Genomic DNA, 14834 nt, shown 5'->3' with positions numbered 1-14834 from the left:
AAAATCACTGACAGTCTTTCTTAGATGTATTAACACAAAGGACCAGAGTAATGATGATCTACCACGAACAGATGACATACTAGATTAGGGGATCTAACAGATAAACAATTATTTCTAGGCTGTCTACGTACTTAAGAACCATCAGCAGCTATGGATTTCTCTGCACCTGTGCGGAGCCTCTGATGTTAATGGAGATCTGCTTATGCACTGTCAAACTGCAGATTGTAATTATATTTGGGAAAAAAAAAGATTCAAGGAATGAGGCTAAAAATTACAGGCTTGAAAATCTAACATCTATATTAGAAGCTGAAGATATCTATTGATAGTTAATGGACATGTTTGGGGAGGTATTATTTAACAGCTACAAGTCAGCATATATTTTAAAATGAAATTATTTTTAGTCTACTTGGAGAGGAATTAATTGATTTAATATCGGGATTTTCAAAACCTCTCAATAAAATCTAACACCAAAGACTATTGTCTAAATGTAAATTAGTTAATAGATGACAAAAGGTAATGAATTAGTAGGCGACATGCAGAGGGCTGATACTTAATGTGCGGAACAGTGGGAGAAAGACTCCTGCAGAAGGCATACTGAGTATTACTGCTGTCATTCAGGATGCAATATTGCTTCCATTGAAGTCAATGGAATTACTCACATGCTTAACGTTAAGAAATTATTTTAACTCATGTCAGTGCCAGTCTAGCAAGAGACACTGTCAACATGATTTAATGATTTTTTACCGTAAAAAAGAAGTACAAAACAAGCCCAATGGAAACGTTTCCAGGATTTTTTTCTCCTGCAACGAAGTCGTGTGGCACCTTATAGATTAACAGATATTTTGAAGCATAAGCTTTTGCCGGCAAAAACCCACTTCATCAGATGCATCTGAGAAAGAGGATCTTTGCCCACAAAAGCTTATGCGCCAAAATATCTGTTAGTCTATGAGGTGCCACAAGACTTGTCATTGTTTTTGCAGATACAGACTAGCACAGCTACCCCTCTGATACCTTTCTTCCTGTTAATTCAATAATTTTGCTTAGCTTAAGCATTTCCCTGTAGTGTTTGTATCCTAAACAACTTGAGCATGAGCCAGAAGGTGAAACTGACTTACCTATTTTCGTTGTCCACAAAGTAACAAAGTAAGGAGGATAGGAAAATAAATTGTAAAAATTCTGAGTCTCAGGCCACTTGTTTTAACACAAAAAAAGTTTTACCTGGGCACTCTCTCTCATGTGGTAGTAGGAAAAGCTCTGGATCTTTTAAATCCTTAACTGATAGTGCTGGAGGATTCAAGGTTAACAGATCATTTGACCTACACAGGTAACCTCACTGGATACAAGTCCAAAGATATCAGGCTATTATTACATGAAACACTGGTTAGCTCACCAGTGCAAGCCACTCCTATACTGCAAAGCAAAGGAAGATTCTGTTCTTTAAGCTATGTGTACTGTTAGGGCTTCTGTTTTTCTAAGTTTATTAAACTAATTTTTGTGGGTTATTTTTAGTAATTTGTGAGTTTTATATAAATGTTCAAAATCCGTGGCAGGGGAAGGAAGGTAGTTGAGACTCTCTCTGAACATATTGTAATAAATAACCTCTTTGTACGGTTCCCTTCTGTGCTTTAAACATAGTACTATTTCAAACAGCACAACATTAAAAAGCACCAAGGAATATTTAGAGCATACCAGCAGGTCTGCACAGTTCAATTACTGTGCAACATATTAGTGCAGTTAGAAATCACTTCCTGTTGTCTGCATGACCGCTCCTTGTACATGAGCCCTTATGTAAAAGTAAACTACTTCCAATATTTATTGGATAAACTAAATTCTATTGATGGGGAGTTGCTTTACTGAGGTTTATCAGTTAAAACTGAAAATCAGAAACCTTATGTATTTTACTTTGAATACCAAATATGTTAATTTCCTCCTCCCCATCCCAAAAATCAGTGATAAAACCACCTGTCGCTTTGGGGTAGTTGGGTGAATGGTGATCAGCGCATATTGTAAGGGAGTGCGATTGATCCCTATTAGAACTAAGAGTCAAGCATAACATGCTCAGCTGGCTTCCAACAGAACAATCATGCCAAGGGTGAAGGGAGTAGGGGACCCATGTTTTTACCTGCTTTCTAGTGTACAGAGTAGTGCTGAGTTCTAATTATCTTATTTGAAGGAAGATCTAAAGTTGAAGAGTCTCATGTATGTTAAGAAAGATGACAATATGGAAAGGAAGAGTTTATAAATCAGGATATTGACAAATTGTTGACATTTCATTTTGGAACAAGAGGAGTAAGAGATGAAATTATGTGTGTTTCATCTTCATAAAGTGTAATGGAAACACAATTAAAATAATAAAATTCAGCTTTGTTATTGATTTGTAGTACTTGGACAAATCAATTAGAGGAAAAAATTCAACATGAAGAGGGAGCGCGTTATTTTGCACAAAGGTTTGAATAGGCAGCACAGACATCTAACTGAAGTGATGATGCTGTGTACTAATAAGATTTAATTTGAAGAAACTGAATGATCAATAAGTTTAATACATTAAAGGAATATTAATTTTTCTACTTGGGGGATGGGAAATAATTTTATTTATGGTCTCCTGATTAGATCTGAGGCTTTTTGCAAGTGAGGGCTTTTGCCCTCCTCTGTTCTAAAAAAAAACCCACAAGCTGCCAAATCATATCGGGCTTGTCTACACTACCTCCCTACTTCGAAGGAGGATGGTAAGTAGGGCATTGGGAGTTTATCAATTAAGTGCTGCGGTGCATATAAAGCACTTCATTAAGCAAATTCCCTCTGTGGCAACTTTGAAGTACCGGCGGGTGAGACACTGCTAAACGTGAGCCACCACTTTGAAGTTTAACACTTCGAATTTGCCGCTGGGGTGGGTGGGGAATTTGCTTAATGAAGTGCTGCATATGCACCGCACTTCATTGATAAACTCCCAAACACCCTACTTACCACCCTCCCTTCAAAGTAGGGAGGTAGTGTAGACAGCCATAGAACGGAGACATAAATTATCAGAGTAGCTCACTTCTGATCTTACACAATTATGTAACGAAAGTGGATTGTCTGATGTCAGCTGAAATAAAAGGTCTTGGCATAGAAAATTTAAGTTGTGAGCAAAGAATAAAGAAATAGCAAATATCTCTGTATTGAACTGAGTGCAAAAAGGAATTTCCTATGATCTAGATATATCCATATCACCCAAAAACGTCCATTTTGTGCCTGCGCTAAACTTATTATTGGAAACGCATGAAATCCTACTGCTAAACTGCAAATTCTGTTCTGAGATGCAGTCTTTGAAAATATTCATTCCAACATCTCCTCTCACTTGAGGTTAAAGCTTTATTCTCTTCTTCACACGTTTACTGTCCTCAACTTTCAAATACTGTAACGTGACACTTGTCATGCAATTTAAGTATTCTAATGCTCCATAACATATCACAGAGTACTATACACAGTTTGTTACCTTTTATTTTACAATAAGAACTGATTTTACATTTTAAAGAGCAATATTAAATTACACAGGGACATATGGGAACCTTTACTAAGTTCTGAAGGTTTTATAAAAAGGTATGACTAGAAGGTGAACAGTGACTTCGGCCCATTTCTTCTTGCATTTGAAATGACAATGTATCATTTGATTTGACAATTTCCACGATAATTTTTTTTATCTTATTTCTAGCCTTTATTGGATAGTAGAAGAAGAATGGTCAATGATTATCAAATCATAGTCAATGATTGTTGCATCATGCTGTGCCACTTGAACATTTGCCTTAGAGTTTTTGATAAACATTCTTCTCACTTCATAAGTCTCTGCAACTGAAATGGCAGGCAAAGTGCAAGTTAATTTGGAGCACAATCGTAATTGGTGTTTCAGACAAGGGAGGGAGGTATGAACCGAGAGAGAAGATATGAGTAAGGAACAGTGGGAGCACTAATATTAAAGGATAGCAAATGGTCACTAGTAATATGAAATGTCCGTGAACAACAGTCCTTTTTTTTTTTTGGCATGCTTTGTTTAGTTTCTTTAGGGTAAAAATTATTATTTCCGTGGAATAAATCCCAACTTGACATATTTAATACACACTTTATTGCAAATGATGAAACAACATAGTAGCATTGAGAAGTGTGGTAGTGACTCTTCTGAAATCTAATGTCATGGGCTCCATACAGCCAAAACTAGAAGTCACACACATTTCTAACCACAACTTTCATGCAAGTCAGAATCAACATAAGGAAATTACAGTAAAATTCTGCCACTGCTGCCACCCATTGGAACTTTAAGGATGTCAACAAGAGCAAAGAAAAATGGTCTTGTAGCTAAGGCACCAGACTGGGATGCTAGAAGTCTAAGTCCAGTTCCTGACTCTGACACAGGCTTCCCATGTAACCATGGGCAGATCCATGACTCAGTCCTCCCTTTCTGAGATAGGGATACAACTTCACTACCCACAAGGATGCCATGAAGATGTATTTACTCAAGTGTGCAAGGACCTCAAATAATATGGTGATAAGGGCGATATAAGCACATAAACTGATGGAGGCCCTTAACTTTATCCAGAGCACCCAAAACTCTCATCGGACACCTATCCACCATTGAAATCCCCCAGCTATATACTTCGCCAACTCCACCAGCCTAGATGTCCAGCCATAATCTTCCTTAAGCAATTTAAGCACCTTTGAAGAGCATCGCTTCCCACAGAGGATCAGTAGCTCAACATATGAAGTGGAACAGTAAATATTATGTAAAGGTTTAATCAGTAGAGGTCAAAACAAAATTTGGAAAAAGCAATAACCTTGCTTGAAAATATATTCTGGTTCTTCTCCCCTATGTGACTCCCCACAAATAAAAAAACCCGACATTTGTCCATTTTTTAAAAAGGACTCACAGAAACATACTGGTATTCAATCTGTTTGACTACTTTCTCCCTAACTGTGAAGATAATTCCCACTCAGACCAAATTTGTAGCCAAGCTGACTGAAGCTATTTCCAATTCACTGAGGGCCATCATCACCACTCACCTACGGTCCTCAGATTTGGGGATAGGGTTGGTGCAGCGTTGGCTGTTATACTTGGCCACATATTCACATTGCTTGAAGGGGGCAGTCTTGTCCTCCAGAACGTGTCTGATACAGAAGGCGTAGCCGTTAAGTCGCCTCTGCTTGCACAGTTTGGGGCTATATGAGCACAAGGGCTTATTGTCAACCTCAGAGAAGTGTATGTGTTTGCCTTCATACATCACGTGACTCTATTCCTTGTGAACATCAGCTGAAAGAACCAAAAATATTTAGATAAATCACATGGGAAAAAGGATGCACAAAATTTCTGCATTTTGCTTTTGTTGAGGGGATGGGCACACAACAGTACCTGATTTTAAATCTTCTGTACCATATCAATGTTAGGAGAGACCCAAGGAAACCACTATCCTGGAATGATGATGAGTCAGATGAAGCAGATTGTCTAGGGAAAAGATAAAAAAGGTTCAAGTCAGTCAAGATAAAAGCAGACGGGATTATACTGCAGAGGCAAGGTGCTGGATATTGCTTCACAGCATATGGCTCAGCCTATACCCAACAAACTGGATTAATTAGATAATCCACATTCAATTGTTAACTGGAATGTAGACATTACTAATCCAAATTTTTGCATGCTAGTATTCAGTGGAATACCTTGCTCAGAAGAACCGTGGGGGAATCCACCTTTTGAAGACAGTAGCCTTGATAAATTACAATTTAACATGAGTATTCAAGCAGCACAGAAAGTTTTAATCATAGCTGCCTGGTCCATGTCTGGTATAGTTTTCAGAACCTGTAATCCCCCCAGATTCTGCATCAGACATCCTTTTCCAAGGCCAGCAGGATTCTGCAAGTTTTCTTACTTTGTCTTATATATTGGGTGAACACCTGGGTCTACTAGAATCAACAGCAGAACCTCTGTTTGATGTCAGGAAAACCAGAATTTCACCTATATTAGTTGTAGCAGGAAGTTGTGGGATATTTTCAAGTGAAAAGAAATCTGTGTGACAAACACGTCACCCCTTTCCATTTCTGGTTCCTCTCCACTCTAGAGTTTTTAGCAACTACCTCATTTTTTTTTTTCCCAGAGCAGCTTCCCATTTGGTTCAGCTCAGCAGACATGATGCAGCTGCTTCGCTGATGCCCAGCTTAGATTGTGCAAAACTGTTTTTAATGATCAAGTTCAACTGTTAACTAAACAAGCCACCCTGAAGAACTGAAACAGTCTTGGACTTCATGTGCTCCATTTTTCAATTAAGTTTTGTACAACACATACACAGAGTTTCTATTCATGTGATAAGTTCATTTGTCACATACTTGTGTAATTTAACACACATCTGGGACCAGCTTCGCCAACTAATCTTCCTTCTTTGAAAATATTTTCATATTGCAAATGATCCTAGATCTTCAAAGTCTTCCAGAGACATTTTCCCCTCCCCACCCAAAACGCTGCACTTCTGTCTGAAGTCCAATTCATTCCTGGGCCACAATAGTTTTCTATAAATAAAAATCTCAGAATTTAAAAGTCAGTTATCCAGTGGCCCCGCACAAACAGAGCTTTATAGATTGGAACTGGGATCTTACCACTATGGTCTAGTGATCACTTCCAACCTAATAGCTCTCTGAGAAAAATGTTTTAGTGTTGTGGCATTTTTAGCTCTTTTTTTTAAAAGGAAAAAAAAAAGCTGTTTGAAGTAATTTTTGTGAGTGTTATTTAAAATGTCTCATATCAAGCATTGCACAGTGGGACTTATGGTAACAAAAGCACTTGGATTAACAATTTCAATAAACTAAAGAAATTCTACAAAACATTCCTGACAATTCCTGACACAGGTTTACAAATAACTTACCGTACATGTGTCATATGCTTCTAAATACATGATGGGGCAATACGCTGTCATGTGTTTACCGATAAGTTTGGTGGGAGCTGCTTAACTAATTTGTGAATGAGGAGGACCATTCCAAAACACAGGCCAACAGAACTTTCATACCAGACCACGCTGTGTGCGCACGCGCGCACGCACACACTTTAGTACTTCATTTGCAGCAGAACCATGAAGCTAAAATATGGATCAATATCTTAGCACACTGCAAACTAATCCCAATAATTATTTATACAATTAAAGCCAGTTTCTCTAAATGCACTAAGGAGCTGATACTATGGAAATTCAAAACCAGTCACCAGAATATATCCCTTCAGAATGGATTGGAGATCTATTGCTTCATTGTACTTCCCACTCTGTCTGTATCCATCTGTCATCGCTTGCCATAATCAGATCGTAAGCTTTTTGCGGCAGGGATCATCTTCCTATTCTGTGTTTCTACAGCACTTAGTAAAATGGGGGACTGGTCCAAGAAGAGGGTCCTAGGCATTATATGGTACAAATAATAATGATAGTAAATAATAATGCAAAAAAATTTGAAGCACTGGATTTGTTCTTTAAAAATGTAAATGGTCTGAAAGCCAGTTATTTGAAAGATTGCTTATTTCTCACTACAGCAGTTGAGATAATTTGAGGTGCTTTAGTTAACAGGGGGAGGGAAAGCTCAGTGGTTTGAGTATTGGCCAGCTAAGCCCAGGGTTGTGAACTCAATCCTTGAGGAGGCCATTTAGGGATTGGGTCAAATAGACTTCAGGGATGGTGCCTGGTCCTGCCAAGAGGGGAGGGGACTGGACTAGATGACCTCCCAAGGTCCCTTCCAGTTCTAGGAGATGTGTATCTCCAAGTATCTTCAACCACCAATAAAATGGAAGGACCCGTTCCTTCCAGCCTTGGGAAATCACAGCTTGGATTCAGTGACTGCCTAGACTTTTGCACAGGAGCATAGGGATTAACTGCAGTTCTTGAATACAAGTTCGGTAATGCAATTTGCACTAATCATTGAAAACTTGGGGTCTAATACTAGGCAACTAAATCAACATTTAGGTACCTAAATAAGGTAGCCAGAATTTCAGAGGTGTAGAGCACCTTTAGCAACTACAGCCACCTTTGAAAACTGGGTGAGTCACAAAGTGCAGTGCCTACTCTGTTCTTGAAGATGTCTTATGGACTGGATTGGATGTCCCTCTCTCTGCCAGGCGGTAGGCTTCCTCTCCACTACCTGGAAGCGGAGTTAGAAGATCCTTTTGCTTTCAATGAGGAGGAGGAGGAGGAGGACTTAAAGAAAGGGGCAACAGTGAGGAAAAAATTGCAGAGCAAGTTGGCTCAAAATCGGTACATTGTATACACACCCACACCCACTGTACTACAGAGAATGAGTATCATGTTGGTACCATGTCAGTTAGTGTGTGCGCGCACGTGTACGTGTGTGTTGTACATATATACATAAAATCACTATATGCATAAAATCACTGACTTGGCACCAACATGAGAATCTTTCTCTGCATTGCTCAAAAACCAGCTAGTCATTCTCAAGAAGTTCTTTTGAAGAAATGAACTTACTACAATTTTTAATGGAATTAAAAATAAAAAAAAGCCATCATAAAAATCAGTGTTCTGTCAAATAATAAATCTTTTATTTATTGGCAGGATATGTTCTCACTCCCTCTTCCTGATGAACATTTGCAGAACAGGAACAGAAGTGATAAAAAGTGATTTAATGGTATTCAAAAATAAGCACATTTTAAAAGAAGTAAAGCTTTAGACAGACCTCAAACATCTTGTTAGGAATAAATATATTTTCTGGATATACCATCACTGGACCTAACCAGGTTATTCACAGAACCACGGGCACATTCTCCTGTTCCTCAGCTAACATCATATACGCTATCACGTGCCAACAATGCCTAGATGCTTCGTATATTGGACAGACTTCAATCTCTCTTAGACAAAGAGTTAATGGGCACAAAACGGACATAAAAACACTCCTGATACACAAACCTGTTAGCTGGCATTTTAATGGAGTGGGCCATTCTATTAATGACTTAAGAGTTTGCATGTTACTGAAGAGGAATTTTCACAACACTCTTGAAAGAGAGGCTGCTAAGCTCTCTTTTATATTCAAATTTATCACATTAACATGTGGTTTGAGCCAAGATGGGAATTTTCTGGGTCACTATAGGGGCTCGTTTGCATACTTGGCTTAATCTAATTCTTAAAACTTCCCCCCGCACCTTCTGCCCCTCTACTCTCTGATTTGCTCACCTTGATAATGTTTTTTTCTGGATTTGTCCAGCTTGATTACTGTTTTTGGTTCTCTGCGCCTTAAATATGGCATCTGTTCTGGTATGGCTATGGTCTGAAGAAGTGGGTCTGCCCACGAAAGCTCACCAAATAAGTTATTTTGTTAGTCTTTAAAGTGCTACTTGACTGCTTATTTTGTTTGTATAGTATATAGACTAGCACAGCTTTCTCTCTGTTAGAAATAAGAGCTTCTTTGATACAGATTAGGAAGTCTTGTTTGTACACCTGTTTTACTTCAGGATAACTCTGACTGATGTAAAAATGAGCAAGCAGCTTTAAATACACATACACCAGACTTTTGTCCGAAAGCTTATTCCTACTATTGTCACAAGGAATGCCAAAGGTTACAAGACCAGAAAGCAGCTGGGAGCTGCAGTGGACAGAAGAGGCGAAGCTGTGACAGTCTTTCACACAGCACAATGGCAAAAGTATTTTTAAAAACTGGAAATGTGACTAAAACCATAAAGCTTTGCACTGAACCCTCTCGACACAGGTTTAACTCATTTTACTGACAAGATTGCAAATCAATCATGTCTCTTTTGATGGGCTGACTTCAGATTTATACAAGTGCAAGTGAGCTCAAGATAAGGTAAATGGGTCCACAATAAGTCAGACTTCTGTTTTTTAGTTACAGTAAAAGCTTGGTTAGCCGGCACCTGCATAACCTGCACATTTGGTTAACTGGCATGCCACAGGGCTGGCTGACCAGGCCAGCTGCCTGGCCGGGGCTGTCGGAGCAAGGCCAGATGCCTACTGCCCAGCTGGGGAGGCAGAGCAGGGCTGACTGTGGCCCCAGATTGACTATCCAGCGTCCCTGGTTCCTGGGGATGTCAAAGCAAGCAGCTTTTACTGTAATCCCTTTATAAACATAAGTAGAATACTGTGTGCCAGGTTCTGCCCTCACTTACATCACGCAAAACGAATGGAGTCAGTAAGGGTTCAAGTGTGTAACACAGAGGAATTTGTACTAACCGGTCAACTTTTTCTTCCCTCCAGATAGGAAAAAATTATTCCCCCTCTCTCTCACACATGCACACGCACCATTCGTCATGCATTTTTATATAGACGTAAAATGAATGGCAATTAATGGCAGTTTTCAATGGCCTGTTAAACAATACGAATTTAAATTTATTAAGTATTTGGATGTTTTTCTATATTTTAAAATATGTAATATATTACATTTATATTACAACACAGAATTCAAAGTGCACAATGCTCACTTTATATTATTTAAATACCAACATTTGAAAGGTTATTTTTTTTATAATTTTTACAGTGCAATTCACCTCATACAAATATTGTAATGCAATCCTTTTCTCATAAAAGCACAATTTTCAAAAGTAGCATTTTTGGTTTTGTTTTTTTTTCTTGTTACAGATGCATTTAAAACAAAGTCATGAAAAACTTTATAGCCTACATGTCTACTCAGTCCTACTTCTTCTTCAGCCAGTCAGTAAGACAAGTTTGTTTCCATTGATGGAAGGTAATGCTGTCCACTTAGCTAGCGAATAGGGAAATCACAAACAGGGGCATTTGAGAAGGAGCTCCCCATGCTGAGCAAACAAGGTGCAATACTAACCTTGGGTTTATTTCGGTTATGGGAGCAGTTGGAGTTGTGTGTCTGAGGACTGTTTGAGCCTTTGTTGCAACAGCCAGCCTTGTGACCACCCTCCCCCTGTGCGGTTAATGAGAGCGTAAGGCTGACGTAGAAGAGAAGGCCTTAAAAGCTAGAGCCTAAGCAGCTGGGGGAGCTAGCAAACAGGGGACTGGAAATGAAGGAGTCCTAAGATAGCAACTATGGCTAGGAAGGGCCCCACACTTGTGCCAACACTGTTCGTGTCTCCTCCACATGTGCCTATAGCCCCTGATCACGGATGTCTCTACCCAGATCCTGATGTGGTTTTGCAGCGACTGCGGCCTGCATTCCCCACTCAGACAAAAAAAAAGGCTGGTGGGATTATCCGATGTGAAAAGTGCCTGCTGGTGGAATCTCTCAGGAAACAGGTAAGAGAGCTACAGGAGGAGGTGGGCGGGCTCAGGAGCATGAGGAATTCCTTGAGAGTATTCATGGGGAGACACCCAAGGCTGAGGAAGAGATCCAGCTACAGCAGACTGCTGACACACCACTGGGGGAAGAGAAAAGGGATGATTCTGGATGCTGGTTACCTTTGGTATCAGGCTGTGCTCCTATGCCCGAGGGTGGTGGTGAACCATTATGCTGCTGTGGCAGCTAGAATCACCCCATAAGGAGGAGAAGTCATGTACCCCCAAGGCTGGGAAGTTTGCAGCCACCACTGCGAGGAGGAAATGCAGGGTAGTGATGGTTGGAGACTCTTCTGAGGGGGACAGAAGCACTCATCTGTCACCCTGACTGACATCCCAGGAGGTATGCTGTCTGCCAGGGGCCCATATTTGAGTCATTATGGAAGGGAGATTGTTAGGATCATCCAACCCTCTGACTACTACTCTGTGCTACTCACCCATGTGGGCACTAATGATACCGTGAGATAGAACCTTCTGCATATCAGATGTGACTACGGGGCTCTGGGAGTTTGGCACATAGGTTGTGTTCTTTTTGATCCCTACAGTCAAGAGTAGAAGCCAAGGCAGAGACAAAGACAGATGCATTCTGGAGGTGAATGCTCAGCTGCAAAGACAGTGCCATCAGGGGGCTTTGGCTTCCTTGACCAGGGACAGCTGTTTCAGGAAGAACAAAAATGGGTCTGCTTTTCAAAGAATGGCAACAACATATCTGGACACAGATTGTCTAACCTAGTATGAAGGACTTTAAACTAGGTTTGAAACAAGGAGATTACTGAAGCTCACAGGTAAGTCACAGACACGGAGACCTGGGAAAAGGGTCAGAAATTGGGGGCAGCATGGGATGTAATAGCAGGGATCACAGAGAGACAAGACAGAAATTGGGGAGGGAAATCAAATTAATATCTTAAATGCCTGCACACAAATACGATAAGCATTGAGAATAAGCAGGATGAACTCATAATGCTTGTAAGTGAACACAGCAATGACACAGTTGGCACCACAGAGACTGGTGAGATAATATGCATGACTGGAATATTGGTATAGAGGGTAAGCTTGCTCAAGAAGCACAGGCAGGGAAAAAAATGGCGGAGTTATTGCCTGTGTATTAAAAATGTACACATGCGGTCTGAAATTGAGATGGAAATATGAGAAAAACATGTTAAAAAGTCTCTGAGTAAGGATAAAACAGGTAAAAAAAATAAGGGAGATGTCATAGTAGGATCTGTTTAAGATCACCTAACCAGGAAAAAGAGGTGGATGAGACTTTCTTTAAATAACTAACAAAATCAAAATCTTGCCTATGATTACACTACAGCAATCTGCCCATAGAAGTCACTGTTGGGAGAGGTTTCCCAACAAAACATCTATCAGAGTGTGGCAAGCCAATCGGACAAGTGCCCTGCTCAACTGACAGAGTGGACAGACTGTCCAGCTGCTCTCTCAACAAAACAGGCACCCGGAAACAAGGCAGACATGGTTGCCCATTGTCCTGGATGCCCTGTCTGTTGAGAAAGCCCCCTCAGAGCATCGACACAGCTTTTTTGTTGACAGAACCTGTTGACAAAAGGCATTTGGCGCGTGGACGTTCTACCAGTTTTGTCAGCAAAAGTCACTACTATAGCTGGAGCCCTTAAGTACAGGGCTTGGTGGTGATGGGGGGACTTCAAACTATCCAGACATCTATTGGGGGGGGGGGGGGGAGGAAGGAACAAAACAAAACAAAACAAAACAAAAAACATAGCAGGGCATAGATTATTGAACAAGTTCTTAGAATGTATTAGACACAATATGTCATGGCCAAAGGTGGGGAATGATTCCAGAGGAGAGACTGTTCTAGATTTGATCCTGACAAACAGGGAGCAACTGCTAGAGAATTTGAAAGTGGAAGGCAGCTTAGGCGCAATCCTCGACGAAATGCTAGACTTCATGATCCTAAGAAACGATAGGAGAGAAAACAGCAAAATAAAGATAATGGATTTCAGGAAGGCAGACATTAGCAAACTCAGGGAGCTGGTGGGTAAGATCTCATGGGAAGCAAATCTACAAGGAAAAACTATTGTTGACAGCTGGAAGTTTTTCCAAAGAGACATTATTTAAGGGTGCAAGAGCAAACTATTCCACTATGTAGGAAAGACAGGCAGTATGGTAAGAGACCACCCTCATTTAGCCAGGAGATCTTGAGTAATCTAAAACACACACACAAAGTCCTATAAAAAGTGGAAACTAGGTGAAATTACAAAGGATGAATATCAACAGCACAAGTATGTAGGGGCAAAATTAGAAAGGTAAGGCACAAAATGAGCTTACTCTAGCTAGACACAAAGGGTAACAAGAAAATGCTCTACAAATACATTAGAAGCAAGAGGAAGACCAAGGATATGGTAAGCCCATTACTCAATAAATAGGGAGAAGCAATAACAGATAATGTGGAAATGGTAGAGGTTCTTAATGACGTCTTTGTTTTGGTTTCCTCTAAGAAGGTTGCTGGTGACTGGACAGCTAACACAGTGAATGCCGGTGAAAATGGGGTAAGTTTAGAAGCTAATATAGGGAAAGAACAAGTGAAAAATTACTTAGGCACATTAGAAGTCTTTAGTCACCAGGGCCTGATAAAATGCATCCTTGAAGACTCACGGTTGAAAAGACATATATGACAAGAGACTTTCCAGAAGACTAGAAGAGACCAAATATCATGCTCATCTATAAAATATCAAGGGGAACCCAAGAAATTACAGACCGTCACCTTAACTTCTGTAACAGGAAAGATAATGGAGCCAATAGTTAAGGAATCCATTTGCAAACATCTAGAAGATAATCAAGTGATAAGTAACACTCAGCATGGATATGTCAAAAAGAAATCTTGCCAAACCAATTTGATAGCTTTCTTTGATAGAATAACAAGCTGTGTGGATAAGGGGGGAAGCACTAGATGAGGTATATTTAGATTTTAGTAAGCATTTGATACAGTTTTCCTTGACTTCATCAACAAACCAGAGAAATACAACCTAGATGGAGCTACCATTAGGTGGGCACATTACTAGTTAGAGAATTACTCTCCGTGAATGGTTATCAGTGGTTCACAGTCTGGCTGGAAGGGCATAGCACGTGGGATTCTGCAGCAATCAGTTCTGGGACCAGTTCTGTTCCATATCCTCATAAAAGATTTAGATAATGGCATGGGAGTACACTTATAGAGGTTGTGGACGATGCTAAGCTGGTAAGGGTTACAAATGCTTTGGAAGACAGAATGAACAAAAAAAAAAATCAAAATTATCTGGACAAAGTGGAGAAATGGCTGAGATAAATACAATGAAATTCAATAAGGACAAATCCACTTAGGAAGGAACAAAAAATTATGGAAGATCTCAAAAATATAACATGCTGGAAGACTGGATGAATTGGATTTGTTTAGTGCTTCAGCTACTATTCCAGAGGACATGCTTCCAGACTGATGATGCATATTAAAATAATGCCATAGTCAAATGCGTGAGAAATCACTGCAGGAAAACGGTATGGTTCCTTCTCTGTTTTACCCACTTTTTGCCATTTTATTTCATGTTATAGCAGTCTCAGATAATGGAC

At 39.9% G+C, this 14834-nt stretch overlaps 1 protein-coding gene across 3 annotated transcripts in view; it reads right to left on the bottom strand.

Moving 5' to 3' along the window:
- The window catches only part of INO80D (INO80 complex subunit D), a 65217-nt gene that overhangs the window by 41050 nt on the left and 9333 nt on the right, over nt 1–14834 (bottom strand). For 2 of the 3 annotated variants that reach the window (XM_075001156.1, XM_075001157.1), the window contains 2 exons: nt 5378–5470; nt 5032–5278 (listed from right to left, as the gene is read on the bottom strand). In XM_075001156.1, the coding sequence (XP_074857257.1) occupies nt 5032–5249 (218 nt within the window). In that variant the 5' untranslated portion in view covers nt 5250–5278; nt 5378–5470. Of the gene's footprint in view, nt 1–5031; nt 5279–5377; nt 5471–7207; nt 7315–14834 lie in introns of those variants that run through there. The other variant, XM_075001158.1, reaches the window with a different exon arrangement.

Source organism: Carettochelys insculpta, chromosome 8, assembly GCF_033958435.1.
Source record: "Carettochelys insculpta isolate YL-2023 chromosome 8, ASM3395843v1, whole genome shotgun sequence".
Lineage (NCBI taxonomy): Eukaryota > Metazoa > Chordata > Testudines > Carettochelyidae > Carettochelys > Carettochelys insculpta.
The sequence above is the reverse complement of the archived record's forward strand: the minus strand, read 5'-3'. Positions and strand labels throughout refer to the sequence as shown.